This window comes from Acomys minous, assembly GCF_964271855.1.
Source record: "Acomys minous genome assembly, chromosome: 16".
Lineage (NCBI taxonomy): Eukaryota > Metazoa > Chordata > Mammalia > Rodentia > Muridae > Acomys > Acomys minous.
Genome location: NC_140498.1, coordinates 35458356 through 35472889, shown reverse-complemented (window position 1 = coordinate 35472889; position 14534 = coordinate 35458356). Strand labels below are relative to the sequence as shown.

General features: G+C 47.2%; 1 protein-coding gene across 1 annotated transcript in view; it reads right to left on the bottom strand.

Annotated features, from left to right (window-relative positions):
* DOCK2 (dedicator of cytokinesis 2) overlaps window positions 1–14534 on the bottom strand; it is a 406436-nt gene that overhangs the window by 7964 nt on the left and 383938 nt on the right. The window contains exons 44-46 of the mRNA XM_084762887.1: window positions 13765–13851; window positions 5786–5962; window positions 4365–4448 (exon numbers count right to left, since the gene is read on the bottom strand). Of these exons, the coding sequence (XP_084619013.1) occupies window positions 4365–4448; window positions 5786–5962; window positions 13765–13851 (348 nt within the window). The remainder of the gene's footprint in view (window positions 1–4364; window positions 4449–5785; window positions 5963–13764; window positions 13852–14534) is intronic.

Genomic DNA, 14534 nt, shown 5'->3' with positions numbered 1-14534 from the left:
AAGGGCTTGGTGGCTGCCAGAGGCCAGCCTGCTTCTAGGAATGAAGGACACACTCAGGAGCAGAAGCAAGGATGTCATGGGAAAGCTGAGGGGCCCACCACTTCACCTCACAGCTAGGTAGAATGTGCCCCCATTTTCCCAAGAAGCAGGCACTTGTCCTCTAAAACAGTTAGAGTAGGAAACCAGAGGCCCCAGACCCAAGGGCAGAAGGAGGAGCAGCCGCCACCAGACTGAAAACAACTGGATGAGAAGGCAGTGTGCATATGGGCAGTGAGCTGCCCGCTGCACAGTTCCCAAATTGCCCAGCGTAGCAGTTCTGATCATCTTCTCACGAAACCGTGTAAGGGTCTTCTTCTGCAGGACCTAAGCATCCCGTGCGGGTGTGGAGGTCCAGACATGTGGGTCACTCAGTTGCCAGACAATGATGCCAGTTTGCTGACAGAGCCTTCTCCCATGCACACTGATGTGCAATTAGATTCACTATGAATTAGGATGGATCTGCAGGGGTCACCAGACACTGGAGGAAATTCACCCAGAGGAGACAGGACCAAAACTGACAGGCAGGACAGAGAACATGGGTACAAAGGGACAGGAGAATGAACGTGCAGGTATGACTAGAGAGAGCTTAAGCTGTTACTTAAAAAATACCACCAAATACTATATTGTCTTCCATAAAGACAATATAGTAAGACTTAAAGTGGAATAAGGTTGGTCAGCTTAGCATCCATCTCAAGGTGTTAAGAGGGAGTGAAGAGGATGCCCAGTGACATGGTGCTTTCCAATGCACAGGCCAACCAGACCAAGAGAAGCCAGCAAAGAAATACACATCAGCCCGACTTGGCAGTCACAGAATACCCCACCAAGCGCTTTGGAATATGTATGTTCTCTTCTGAGCATGACATTCCTTTACTATAGGGGTTTTGATAAATCCCATGGGGTTTTGGTATATTGTATTTCTGTTTTCATTTGGTTCAAGGGATCTTTACAACGTCCTCTCTCATATCCTCAATGATCCATTGTTCATTTAAAAGTGTGTCACTCAGTCTCCATCTATGCATATAGCTTCTAAAGTTACCTTACTATATAGTTTGAGTTTTATTCCACTGTGATCAGAAAGGGTATCATAATACGGTTGCAATTTTTTTAAAAAAGTTAACTTTTTCTGTGAGGAGGAGTGAGAATGGGGAGAGATTCAGACACTCTCAGGTCTGGTGGCAGAGAGGGAAGCTGGTGTGGACACTTTGGAGACTATTCCTTATACCCAGGAAGGCTGAACTTCAGTGAACCAGCAGTTCAACTATTATGTGTACCTTGAGGAAATGAAGCTTACACATAGCTACCAACAGGAGGATGGGTCAATAAGTGGATACATTATCTGTATGCTACATTCTTACAGGGCAAAACTTAGAAAGAGTCAAACCTTTGATATATACGGTAACCTGGTGAATTTTAAAGATACTGTGCCCTGTAAAAGAAGCTGGATACATAATAGTAGGGACTGTATATTTTATTTATGCAAGGTTGATGGATTAACCTTTGCAGATAGAAATTTAGCAACGTATATTAAAGCTACACTTTCTCCTGTGTTAAGACCTAGCATTCTGAGGTCTAAACATAACCCAACAAAGATACGGTCAAGAGCCCCGACCAAGTTTTGGAACCAGCCTAATTTGAAATCAGAAGAAAAATTAATATATTTTTTATCCTCACAAGATCTATCTTATGGACTTCTAGACAGCATGGGCAAATGACAGCAAGGTGCAACAAAGTGAGCAAATTTCACAAGCCTGATGCAGAGAACTGTGCATGGTGGTTCCATTATATGTAGGTCAGCAGGAATCCAGGGCAAACTACGATGCCTAGGAATGCATGCTTGGGGAGTGGAACTTTTTTAAAAAGCTAGGAATGATTTCTAGAAAATTAGGAAAGTGGTCAGCCTATAGGGTGGCGATGACTACAGAAGGTGGCTCTAGGGGTGCCTGAGGAAGTATATCTCAGGGCGGGGGGTTGAGGAAAGAGATGGCAAAATGCCCATGGCCGCTCAGTGCTGAACCAAAGAACCATATATCTTCATATGCATTTCCCTAAATGTAATGTTTTACAACAAAAAGCTTGAGAGAATAATATACTGTAGCCACTGTCTCATGCAATTAAATCTTTAAAAAGAACATCTAGAAATATCCCAAATCTTGAAATCTACAAATTCTGATACGCACGGCACATTGGAAGCTTCAGCTTTTTCTCGTTTGGTAAAGGCAAGGCCGTGCCCCTTTAAAGTCTAAGGTTCTTGAGTTGAGAGAAACCCCAAAGTGCGTATAGCTTTGCAAACAATGTCCTCCTCCCTGGGGCTAAGCTCTAAATGGACAGGCTCAAGTTTGCCCATCCTTATTTCTGTGTTACCTGGCACTGTGCCTGGGACCCAGTGTGGGCCCTCCTAAACAAGGGCTTTGAGAGTGGATGGAAGAGAAGCATGCAAGCTGGTTTGCTGAGTGTAATGACAGGAACAGCACTGTGCCTACACAGCAGGATTGCGCTATTAGAATGCACATGCATTAGGGAAACTGGGCAGAGCAGGAGTGACATGGCCCAGCGCACTTTCCTCTGGGATTAAAAGGCCTCCGTAACCTGTGGCCTTGGGAGCCACAGGCCCTGCTATGGAAAAGGGAGACACCAGGGGGCGCTGCCCAAATGCGCCTCGTAGTCTTGGAGGCAGTGATACCTAATATCTGTCAGTCTGTCATCTATCTATCTGGAGCCCTTCTAAATAGCTCCAAGACAGGAGAAGGGTGTTGTTAGAAGGGATGGCCTGCAACAACTGTTCTGCAAGGCTGAGACCCATACTCTGAAGGCAGCAGCCTCAGGCCAGAGAATGAACCCGATGAGAAGAGGCGCCTGGCAGAGTCCTGACTAAACACCAGCCGCAAAATCAACGTGTGTAACCCTGCGGTCCTCCCGGGATGCCTCAGAAGTATCCAGGGAAGGGACCCACTCAGCTGGCCTTCTTGCTCCTCAGATGGTTGGCAAGGGACCTGCCATCATTTGAGTATTTAAGGATGCAGATGGTCCCAGAAAGATGGAGAGACCTGAGGGATATTTAAGCTTCATGTGTGGCCCAGAGTGGGAAGCAGAGGGGGAAAAAAAAATCCCAGACACACCTAATGCATTCAGGGAAAGTATGTCTGCAGTGCTCGCTCAGCGTTTCATTTTTAAAGTCCCACTTTGCATAAATTGGCAGTGGCAGGGAAGGACCTGAATTAGGAATACTTATTTTAAGAAAAAGAGTCTGCACCCAATGCTTCTCAGCCCCTGATTTCCCTGGAGTAACCACACTCCTTGCCAAGGAAAGCGTGCTTCTCTTTGCATGGTGACTGAAAAAGAGGAGGAGGAGGAGGAGGAGGAGGAGGAGGAGGAGGAGGAGGAGGAGGGGATGGGCAGCCTGCAGACTGTTACTCCTGGCCCCAGGCCCCTGCTCACTCCCCACCAGCTTACCCTACCTCTGCCCACCCATGCGCCATCTGCAGGGGGCCCAGACCTGGCAGGTATCTGAGGAGGCTGTCATAGGGCTAAAGTGGGAGAGGTCTGTTCTTTGAAAGCCCCCAAAGGAGGGACCCAGCAGATTGTTTCTTCTTTGGAAAAAAAAAAAAAGAATATATAAATAAAAGAGAAAGGGAGAGCAAAGGAAAGGCAGGGAGAAGAGGGAGAGGAGGAAGATGTGAGGGGCGTAGGAGGCAGAGAGAGGCAAATGACAGAGAGGGAGAAGCCAAGAGCTTCTAAGAGAGGCAGACAGATGCACAGAAGGAGGTGGGGAGAAAAGTGGGCAAGGAGAAGAGTGCAACAAGACAGGGGGGCACGGAAGCAGACAAATAACCAATCCTCAGGCTGAGATCTGGTCCAGTTAGGCAGATGTGGACCTTCTCTGACCGTGAGCCAGCCCAACAAAGACCTCAATTATTTCCAGAACCTGATATCCATCTGCTCATGAGCTGCAACAAACTGGGTCAGCCTCCCAAAGGAGGTGGTGGTGGGGGAGGGGGGAGGGGGGAGGCAAGCCTTCTATTGTCTGATTGGTGCAAGCTGGTGGATGTGGGGTTTTCATTTGAGCCCCGCTGTGAAAAGATACCTCCTGCATTTAACATCAAAGAAAGCAATCTCAACTACCTCTAGCCACAGCATCCATCCCTGCCTGGCACTATGCGACACTCAAGGGTAAGATGTCCCAACCATGTGTCCTGGTGGGCCAGCTCAGGTGTCCTAGAGGAGCCAAAGGTAAGGAGTGGAAGGGTCATGTGGAGTCAGGCCAGGCCAGGTGAGCTGGGCCAAGGAGAGGTCCTGGATGGATGCTCCCATGGCCAGCTAGGCTTTACCTGCCATGCGATCAGGTCCTTGAGGCGGCTTAGCTTGTCGTGGTCCTCCGGGTGCTCCCTGCTGTACTCTTCAGTGAAAAAGGCCTGGAGTTGGGTTAGGGGTGAGGGATGAGTGAGAAGTTAAGATTTTCGGTTTGTCAGGCTGGACACATGGTCAATCTCTGGCGTTGAGAGAAAACTTGATGTGAGAGAAGTTTCAAGGTTCCAGGCATTGGGGGTGGACTTTGCCATAGCTTTATTTTTACTTTTATTTTTATTTTTTTACTGGAGGCTCACATTAGCACCCACTGGAAATGGGTTGCAGACTCCAGGGAAGTACTCCAAAGGTGAGGTGCCAGGACCAGGCACAGCTCCCCTGGAAACTGAACTGAGAACTTGACACATATTCTCCAGTCCCAACTGGGTTCTACTGAACCAAAACTCTGGGGTCTTGAGTTGGATGGGAGCTCAGGGCAGGGATTCCTATGTTGGGGAGCCTGGGAGGGATCTGGAAGCTCCTGGGGGATTATTGTTGGATGAAAAGAGCTGAGCGAGGAACTTCCTCTGGTGCTTGTTCAAGCCCGCCTCCCAGTCTCCCTCACGGCTCCTCCATCCTTCCCTTCTCTCCTCAGAGTTCCCATCCTCGTCATATGCACAACTCTATGCAGACATATTGCAGCATCCCTGAAGACTGAGCAAAGTGTGACCACAGCTGTGACAAGGTAGCCAAAAGGACGGAGTGAGTGATGGGGGTCCCTATCTCTGAACTGGTGCATACTGGAGCATTCTTGCCTTCACACCGAAGGACAGAGAATGTATCATATGCTTTTATAGAAAGAGGAGGTCATTCCTCTTTCAGGGTCTGTGAGTTGAAAGCCATCTCAGGACTTTCTACTCTACAACATGCTAGGAAATGCCACATCTTCCTATTAGCACACTGTCCTTTCCAACACAGGTTACTAGGACTCAAAATAACCCCTGGTATTTCCTTTTGGACTCCTGCACCAGGAGGATCAAATATTCAATCTTGGGCTCAAATATGTGGGGATTCCTGAAGGGACCCCGTGACCTGATGTCTTAGATTATGCCTCTGCCTATGGAGTTCATCTCCCAGATTTCTGCAAGTTCAAATCCGAGTTTCTTTCTTTCCTGGGTCTATGTCTGTCTTATTTCAAAATTCCCATGGAAGAGGTGGGTTTTTACCAGATGTCATGGCTTATGGTTTGTGGCCACCTCTGAGCCTTTCCTGAACAAAGATGCCCAATGGTGCCAGGGGACTGGAGACCCTTGGGAAATTGCTTCTTCTGTACCTAGGTATGGGATCAGGATGGGACGGAGAACATGAGATCAGATTGGAAGCTGATAGCCAACCACGCTGAGTGTCCATTTTGGGAATCAAGCAGGGACAGGCACAGGGAAGCCTAAGCTTTGGGGTCCCTCACCTTCTCGTACTTGGCGAAGCCTCCCATGACAGCAGGGTCCACAATCCCGTTGAGCAGCATGGAGAGCGGGTTGATGGGGAGGCTCTCGTCACTCTGGTACTGGTTCACCACCATCAGGATCTTCTCATTGGCTGCGGACATGGTTTCGATGGCATTCTCCAGAGGGCTAATCGTGCTCTGTTGGAAACAAGATTGGCAGAAGAGCCTGAGCGAGTGACTTGAGAAACCTGCACCGTGATTGGCATTGATTTCACTTGGGTGGGAATTCAAAGGCAGCCTCTCCCCACCCTTTACTGCCCAGGCCACAGCAGGATCTGAAGGTAATGAGTCAGCTCTTGGGGGCTGCCTGCTGGCCAAGGACAGGCTGGCTGGCTTTCTGCTGAGAGGAAAAGGATTTCTCTGGGGAGACACAAAGGCAGAAGTTGCCAGGCTCTGTGATGACGTTGGAGGTTCATGGGCCCGGGAAGATTTTCTTTCCCTGTTAACTGGGTAAACTACACATCAAGACAACTCACCCCGTACTGGTTGGAAACTATAGCATGTGCAACTAGCCAGAGAATAAGGATAGCTTGTCCCAGGGGCACCCAGCCTGGCACTCAGCAGGTCCTGAGGCCGCAAGCTGGAAGATGAAACAAAACAAACTCGTCCCCTCCACATCTCCGAAAGCAAGATCAACAGACAAACATCACAGTTTGCAGAAGCTTATGATCCAGAGTGAAAACCAAACTAGAGGTCAGCAACCATCTCTGCAATGGGGCCGAAGAGTAAATATTTTAGGATTTGCAGGCCAGATGGGTTCAGTTGCAACAACCCCACTCTGTCACTGGCAGGCAGAAACAGCAGCCAGGAACACTGGATGGGAGGAGTGTAGTTGTCCAAATGCAGACATGGACCACCGTTTGCTGACCACAGCCGGGTACATTGACAAGTGAAGAGTGCCAGTCTCAGCTCTAGTTTTCTACCTGTGTGACTCAGGGCCAAGTTTCCTTGCTGTTCTTATTTGCTGGCAAGATTGGAGTAAGAAAGCCTACCTCAGAAACCTACTGAGAGGTGTTGTCAAATGCTTGTGGGTGTCAGGACAGGACGTCACAGTTATTCTGAGAAGAGAAGATCACTGGTGGGAAAGGATGGAAGGGAAAAGGCAAGAAATCTGAGAAACTTTTATGGAGGAAGGGAGCTAAACGTATCACATCTGTCATGGTGGTGATGCTGTGCCTGCCTTGTTGGCTATGCAGCAGAGCATCACCTGATACTGCAAAGTTCTGTTGGTATTTGTACCTACAGCACGTACGAGAGGTGCGGCTCAGTCTCTGTAGCCATACTCTGATGTTATTTCTGTAATTCTTGTTCTAACACAGATTCTCAGCCCTTTCTCTGAGTGTGTGCTTCTGGAGATTGTAGTGGTCTGAATGACAATGAATCCCCCCTTCTCCCCCATACCCTCCCACCCCCATAGGCTCATATGTTTGAATACTTAGTTCTTAGTTGGTGGAACTATTTGAAAAGGATTAGGAGGTGTGGTCTTGGAGGGGGTGTGTCACTGGGGGTGGGCTTTGAAGTTTCAAAAGTCCACACTATTCCCAGGTGGCTCTTTCTCTCTGCCTCCAACTTGCATTATCAGGATAGAAACTTTTAGCTACTGCTCCAACACCATGGCTGCCTACTGCTGTGATTCCTTCCATGATGGTCATGAGGGCCTAACCCTCTGAAACCGTGCGCCCCAATAGACATTTTCCTTACAAGTTGCCTTGGTCATGGTGTCTCTTCACAGCAATAGAAATGTAACGAGGACAGAGATAGAAGCTTCTGCAGTGAGAAGGCCCCCAGAACAGATTCTCTGTCATTATCATTATCTTTCTGTCATCCATATTATTACTCAGTGTCATGATACTGCAACTAAAGACATGTGGTAATCTCCTTATAAGAAAAAAAGGTTTAGTTTGCTCATGGTTCTGGAAGTCAAAATCTAATATCAGGCAATTCCTTTGATTGTGCCTCGGGTAAAGGCACTACATGCAACAGTGGGGAAAATGTGTCAGTGCTGCAGAGAAAACGAGAGATTTAGAGCCTCTAATTCTTAATCTAAGAAATTCCCAAAGGCACTGCCTTTTAAAGGTTGATAGTACCTACTAGCAACACTATTTTGAGGACAAGGGATTTTACATTCAGACTTGCAAGGAACACCATCTATATTCAAGTTATACTAACCATATCTGCATACATACAGGCACATTGACTCATACACATATATGAACACCTAGGGTATGCGCTGGAGGACACTGCTTGGCCTATTGCCTAAAATTGAGACCCGTGTAGTCCATGTTTGTGTCCTGCATACAAACCAACTCTGGGGAGCTTTACAAGACTTGGGTCCAGAATGAGTTCAAAGGAGGCTCTACCCCCTCAGCTGAGGAGGACAGCATTTCACACGAATGCTAACAACAGCCTGATGTTTCTGGAGGACACAGGCTTTGAGGCAAGTCTCTAGAAATGATGAGGCTTATTGACTGGCTTGCCTGCACATTTTTTTTGAGACTATTTCTGGATTCACAAATCTAAATTCTCATTTTAGCTGTCAGGAACAAAGACTGGTGAGGAAAGAGCCGTGGCTCTCCACAGACGAGGTTTGAGCAGGGCAAGTACATAGCTCTGAGTAGATAGAACTTGGGGTGCTGCATTTGGAAGGAGGCATGGGTATCAGCTGCTAATAACAGAAATCAAATTTTTAAAAAAGTCACAACAATACATCACAAACCAGGCAACAGAGATGGTTCCATTTATGGTCAATCACCTGATAATGACAGTCTGCGTATACTCCCAAGTGTTGGGAAACCCTACTGCTAGGGTTGCAGTCCACCATGACTGGAAAGCCATGAGCTCACAGCAAAATGGAGGACTCCCTTTGTCAGTGGGGCTTCTTCTTCTTTGCCTGGGGAGCCCAGATCCCCATACCCCTCTACCTGAAGAATATCACATAGTCCTTAGGGAAATTATAAGTTCAACTTCCTTTCTCCTGATAAGAAGTCACCCAGCAAGCACCTAGGATCCCTGGAATACCTCTCTATGCAAATGAGGCACTATAGTACCTTAAATCTCCAGCCAAAGACATATACCCATCCTGGAAATCCCTACCCACTCCTAAAGTTGTTCATCCCCAATACAGTTGAACTGCTTCTCCCAGTAGTGGCCAATGATCCCCAGGGGAAGGGAGAGTGACACTCAAGGACAAGGGAAGTGGTGCTCTGTGGTGGTTTGAATGAGTGACCCCTATAGGGGTCCATAGTTGGTCCCCAGTTGGTGGCGCTGTTTGGGAGGTGGTGCCGACTTTCTAGAGGAAGTAGGATTTGAGAGTTCACAGCCTTGGTTTCCTTCCAGTTCATCCTCTCTGCTTCCTGTTTGCAGTTGAAGATGTGATATCTCGGCTTCCTGCTCCTGACATGCTGTCTGTTGCCCATTGCCTCCCACCATGATGGACTCTTTTCCCTCTGAATCCCTACAAGCAAAATAAGCTTGTTTTTCTATAAGTTGCTTTTGGCCATGGTCTTTTATCACAGTGATGGAAAGGTAGCTAATAATATACATGCCTAAGGGCAGTAGGTGCCAGAGTCGGGGAGGGAAACTGGGCTGTTCTTGGTTGCAAAGGCAGACTTCTGCCACCAGCACAACAGACTATATCACCGGGCCTGCCATCAACTGGCTATTGGGACTTTATTAGGCCCTTAGATCTCTGGCATCTTTGCCAAGCTTAACTTCAGTTTCTTTGAACAGTGTAGACAAAATGACCTTTGTCCAGCTTGCTGTGAAGAGAAAGTGAATTCCTAAGGCAAAATGCCGTGGGGACAACAGTGAAGGTGAACGGGAAGTGGGAAGTAACTTCCATTCCCAGGAAGCCAGCATCTTTTCCCATTGCTCTAGCTCCTCCCACCTCCGTCATCTGATTGAGCCCACCAGAAGTCCTATGCGCTGCAGGGGGCAGGCATCAACAACTATCATTACTTTGACAGTTCGAGTTCACCACTGGCCTCAGTTTCTTTCTATGCAAAATAGTGCACCGGACAGTGATCAAGATGGAATCTGAAGAATAGCAGGCCATGGTGGCCTGCAGGGATCGGTCACTCAGCAAGCATTGGCTAGGGTTCCCCCAAAAGTTAACTCAGTAGGAGGGGGGCTGGCTGCCTGCATTTGCTTCAGCATCTTCTAGTAGCCTAATGTGACTTTTTGTTTATTTTATCCTACTGGGCTTAGAAGAGATTTGACTTGATGGCATCCCTTGCAGCTCTGGCATTCCATACTTTGTAGTTCCTAATTTGTAAACTGAGATGAAGAGATGCATCATGATCTTCCAATATCACGCTGTCTTCTGTGGCCCAGCTGAATTGCCATTTCCCTAGATTAGGGCTGAAGACAAGTCCTCAGCAAATAGACGAGGCTCCTTTTCTGAAAGCCCATCTTAAAACACCCCTCTAGACACACAGTGCTGGAGTCATGGCACCACATGAGGGACAGAACAGACAATAAGAGACAAGTTCATATAATGAAAACAAATGCTTAGGAATGCAGTCACGTAGCAGGGCATTAAACCTCTGTGTCTGAGACATCCTGAAACGTGATAACATAGGCTAGTAAGAGCAAATCTACTGCAATCAACCTCGGGGATGTTTTCCTAATACCTTTTACCAGAAGATGTACTAGTTTTGTTTGCATTCCTGTGACAACTTGCACACACATGTATACATATATATGAACATACAGACATGCACATAGACACACATGAAACAGGCAAAGGAATAACTTGTTTTGGCTCACAGTTTCAGAGGGCCCAGTCATCATGGAAGGGGAAGGCAAGATGGAACAGCTCACAAATGCAGCAGACAAGAAGCAGAAAGGTTGAGTGCTGACACTGGGTTGGGCTCCCCCATCCTCCCATTTACTCTATCAAGGAACCCAAACTGTGGGGTGCTGGGTATCCTAGCCTTAGTTAATTCTCTCTGAAAATAGTGTCATAGGCCTACCCAGAAGTGTGCCTTGCCAATCTCCTAGGCGACTCAAACTCACAATCAAAATTAATCACCACAGAAACTAACAGGATGACAGAAAGTTTTTTTTTTTAAATGTTGCCTGCTTTTCCCCTAATTTCAGAACTCTGAAGTGAAAATGTAAGGTAACTATTTAGACATGATGGGGTCAGCATAGTAATTACTTATTTGATTTACTTAAATATTCTTGAGCAGGAATTATGGGCCCGAGGCTACTCTTGGCATTTGGAGTATGGTGGGGAGAGCATAACAGACAAAGCATCTGCCTTCCTGGAGTTTTATTGCCGTGGAAACTACAGTTCAATGCTACACTTCACATTTGCTTAATAAACACCAAATATAATCGCTCAGAAAATTGTGTAGTCTATTAGAAAGAATTAAGGACTTTGAAGAGAAAAGTGACAGGGGGGCTCAGGCATATGGGAAGGGCTCCCCCAGTTTGCTACAATCCAGCTGGCATGGCTGGAGAAGAGGGGCCTTGCAGAGCCAACCCAGGGATAGGCTCCATCATGCATAATAGGTAGAAGTACGCCTCCTGGAAAGATTCTTCCCTCAAGAGCAGGGTTAGCAGTGGTCCAGCCCTCCTTCCTCCTTCCGTATCCATGGGGATTTGGCTCTAGGACCCTCCGAGAACACCCAAATCCACATTGTTGAAGTCCCTTTAAAACATGGCACAATCCATCCTCCCATAGACCTTAAATCCTCTCTGGACTATGTACAACTGAATGCCAGGTAAACGTTTATTTTAGCACATTGTTTGGGAAATGACAAGAAGATATATCCTTACATGTTCTGTTCAGATGCAGTTTCTGCCCAAATATTTTCAATTTGCAGTCAGTTGATCTATGGATGTAGGACCTGTGCATAGAGTGTGCCAACCGTATACACATCACAGGACTTTGTGAGATCACATAGGATAAGGCTGTAAAGCCTTTGGCACAGTGCTGGAGTGGGGGAACATTTGCTGAAATTTGCCACAGGTTAACGTGTCTTGCGATCTAAGAGCATATCATTTGATTCCCTTTCAAGGGTAAGGCTCACAAGAATGGACAGGCACTCTGAGGGAAGCTGTTCAGACCAGGAGGGTATTATGAGAGGTGAAGCCAAACTTTACCTTTTTCATTAACCTTGATAACCTAGGAACTCACTCTGTGCCTCAGTGTCCCCATTTGTAAGTGGGAAAAATATCTCTTCCCGAGGTTTCTGGGCGTTTAAAGGAGATCCTGGTAGTGGACAGTTTAGCATATGTTCAATAAATGGTTTTTGCTGACATCATCACTGTTCTGTTTTCCCAAGGCCTAGGCCATGCCTATGAAATAGAGGTCTATGGGCTCACTAAAGAGGGTACTGGATGCCAGAGTGCGGTGATCTTAGTGCTGATAAACCAGTAGCTTGAACATATTGGTCAGGCCACATCTCTCCTCTGTGCAGGGCTCTGGGTCATTTACAGAGAAGCCAAAGTGTCTCTAAAGCCCCATATAACCTGGCATCCGATTACTATTACTCAGCCCTTTGCTGTTCTGATTTGGAGATGATCTGGCCCTAGGGCCTTAGGCCAGCTGCTTGCTCTATTGAAAAGCCCGTCTCTTTAAGCCCAGTGTGGTGGCGCACGCCTTTAGACCCAGCACTTGGGAGGCAGAGGCAGTGGATCTCTGTGAGTTTGAGGCCAGCCTGGTATACAAAACGAGTTCCAGGCCTGTTATGCAGAGAAAACCTATCTTAAAAACAAACAAACAAACAAAAAACCCACCAAACAAAAAGAGAGAGAGAGAGAGAGAGAGAGAGAGAGAGAGAGAGAGAGAGAGAGGAAAGCCTATCTCTTCAGTATCTTCTTTCTGCCCCAGGGCCTTTGCTCAAACCATTTTGACAAGGAAGCTTCCTCTGATGCTGCAGTTTAAAATTGCTGCCCCTCCCCCTTTCATTATGATCTGACACATTGTGTTTACTTTGACCTTTTAGTGTCTCTCACTCACTAGAATGGAAGCTACGCCTTGGAAATCTCCAGGCCTGAGAATAGCGTCTGCTGTGTGTTAGTCACTAATGAAATAGTTTTTTAGTGAATAAAAAATGATATCTGAGATATATTCCTACCTATAAGGGTTCTCACAACTGTGCTGGTCTGGCCCGTGGATCTGAGGAACTGCACAGTCCTTAGCTAACATGAGGACACAGAGACTCTGTGGTGAAAAGTAAAAACCTCTGTTCTGGAGCTTCTGGGATGACTCAGTGGGCAAGGAAATTGTCTACCAAGCCTGAGGACCCGAGTTCAATGCCAGGAACCCACATAATGGAAAGAGAGGACAAACTCCTGAAGTTGTCCTCTGGAACCCACACACATAACACATCATAGCATGCATGTGCATGCGTGAGTGGGTGCGTGCATGCTCGCGAGCGTGTGCACACACACACACACACACACACACACACACACACAAACAAACACACATTAAGATAGATAAATAAGTAAATATAACACAAAAATACACATCTGCTGTCAACACAAGGGAGCTCAGACCTGCCTCTGGCTTTCTGATTTTTCCTCTTTGATCCCAGTCTATCCCAATAGAAAATGGCTCACTCTAGGACACCGCAGAATGTTATACTCTAGTCCTTGGGTCTAGATTGGAGAACTTTGAGGGATTAACTGGGTGGATGCTCTTCCAGAGCCTGATTCATCCCTTCTCCCTCCCCCTAGGCCCCATCACAAAGATGTTCTTCAACTACTGGTGTCTAAAGAACCTTTTATTACTAGGTAACAAAAAGTTAACTAGTGATTTAAAAAAGATACCCTGGCAGCAGATGTCCTGGGCACTGCCTACTCTGGGACTCCTATAGGCCTTTTAAACATAAACTGTCCCCTTTATACAATCAAAGAGGCCTCTTGAGGCTCACTGTGCCCTGCCTGTCAGAGGAGAGGGGGCGCCATGACCCCCTGAGACTCACCTGAGACATGTGAACCACCTCGAACCAACGCAGGATGCCAGGCAGCTTGTATGCGGTCAGGAAGGAGGTCCTCTCAATCCACATGGACTGGGGAGACAAGAGCAACAGACTCAGATTCATGAAATCTGCTGCTCCTGGCCCTGGTGGCCTCCCATGCACCCAGAGAAGAGAGATTTCAGTTCCCCGCTATCTGACCCTGTGGAATCCTTAACACTTGGTTTAACTTTTCTCTGGCCTTAGGCTTAGTCAGTTCTACCAGGATTTACCAACAGTCTGAATTCTTAGTCAGTTTTGAGTGTGTCCATTTATTTGGGTGACCTAGGGGAAGAGTCCACAGTGTCCATCAGATTCCCAAAAACACGATGCTTACTCCCCAAAAATATTAAGACTCACAGGCTGAGAGCTGAGGGGAACTTGGAGTCACTGCCTCATTTCAGTCTTGGGGAGAGATGACAGGTCCAAGCTGGGAAATATGTACACAGGAGGCTAGCACTCGGGGCAGTGACAGCATTCGCTTAGTAAATGCTGAGGCTCATCGACAATGGGCGTGCTGGAGGGCTTGCTTCAGCCCCCTGGAAATACACAAATGCCCTTGACTGTCAAGGTCATCTGGCAGAAAGCCACATTACATTTTGGAAAACACAAAGAATGAGAAGATGCAATAGATGTGCCATCCTCTCTGTGGCGTGCTCCCTGACTCTGGGTCACGTTCTCTACCACCTGTGGCTGGCAGAGGTGTGTTCCGGTTGCTGAAGATGGCTGAGGAGGGG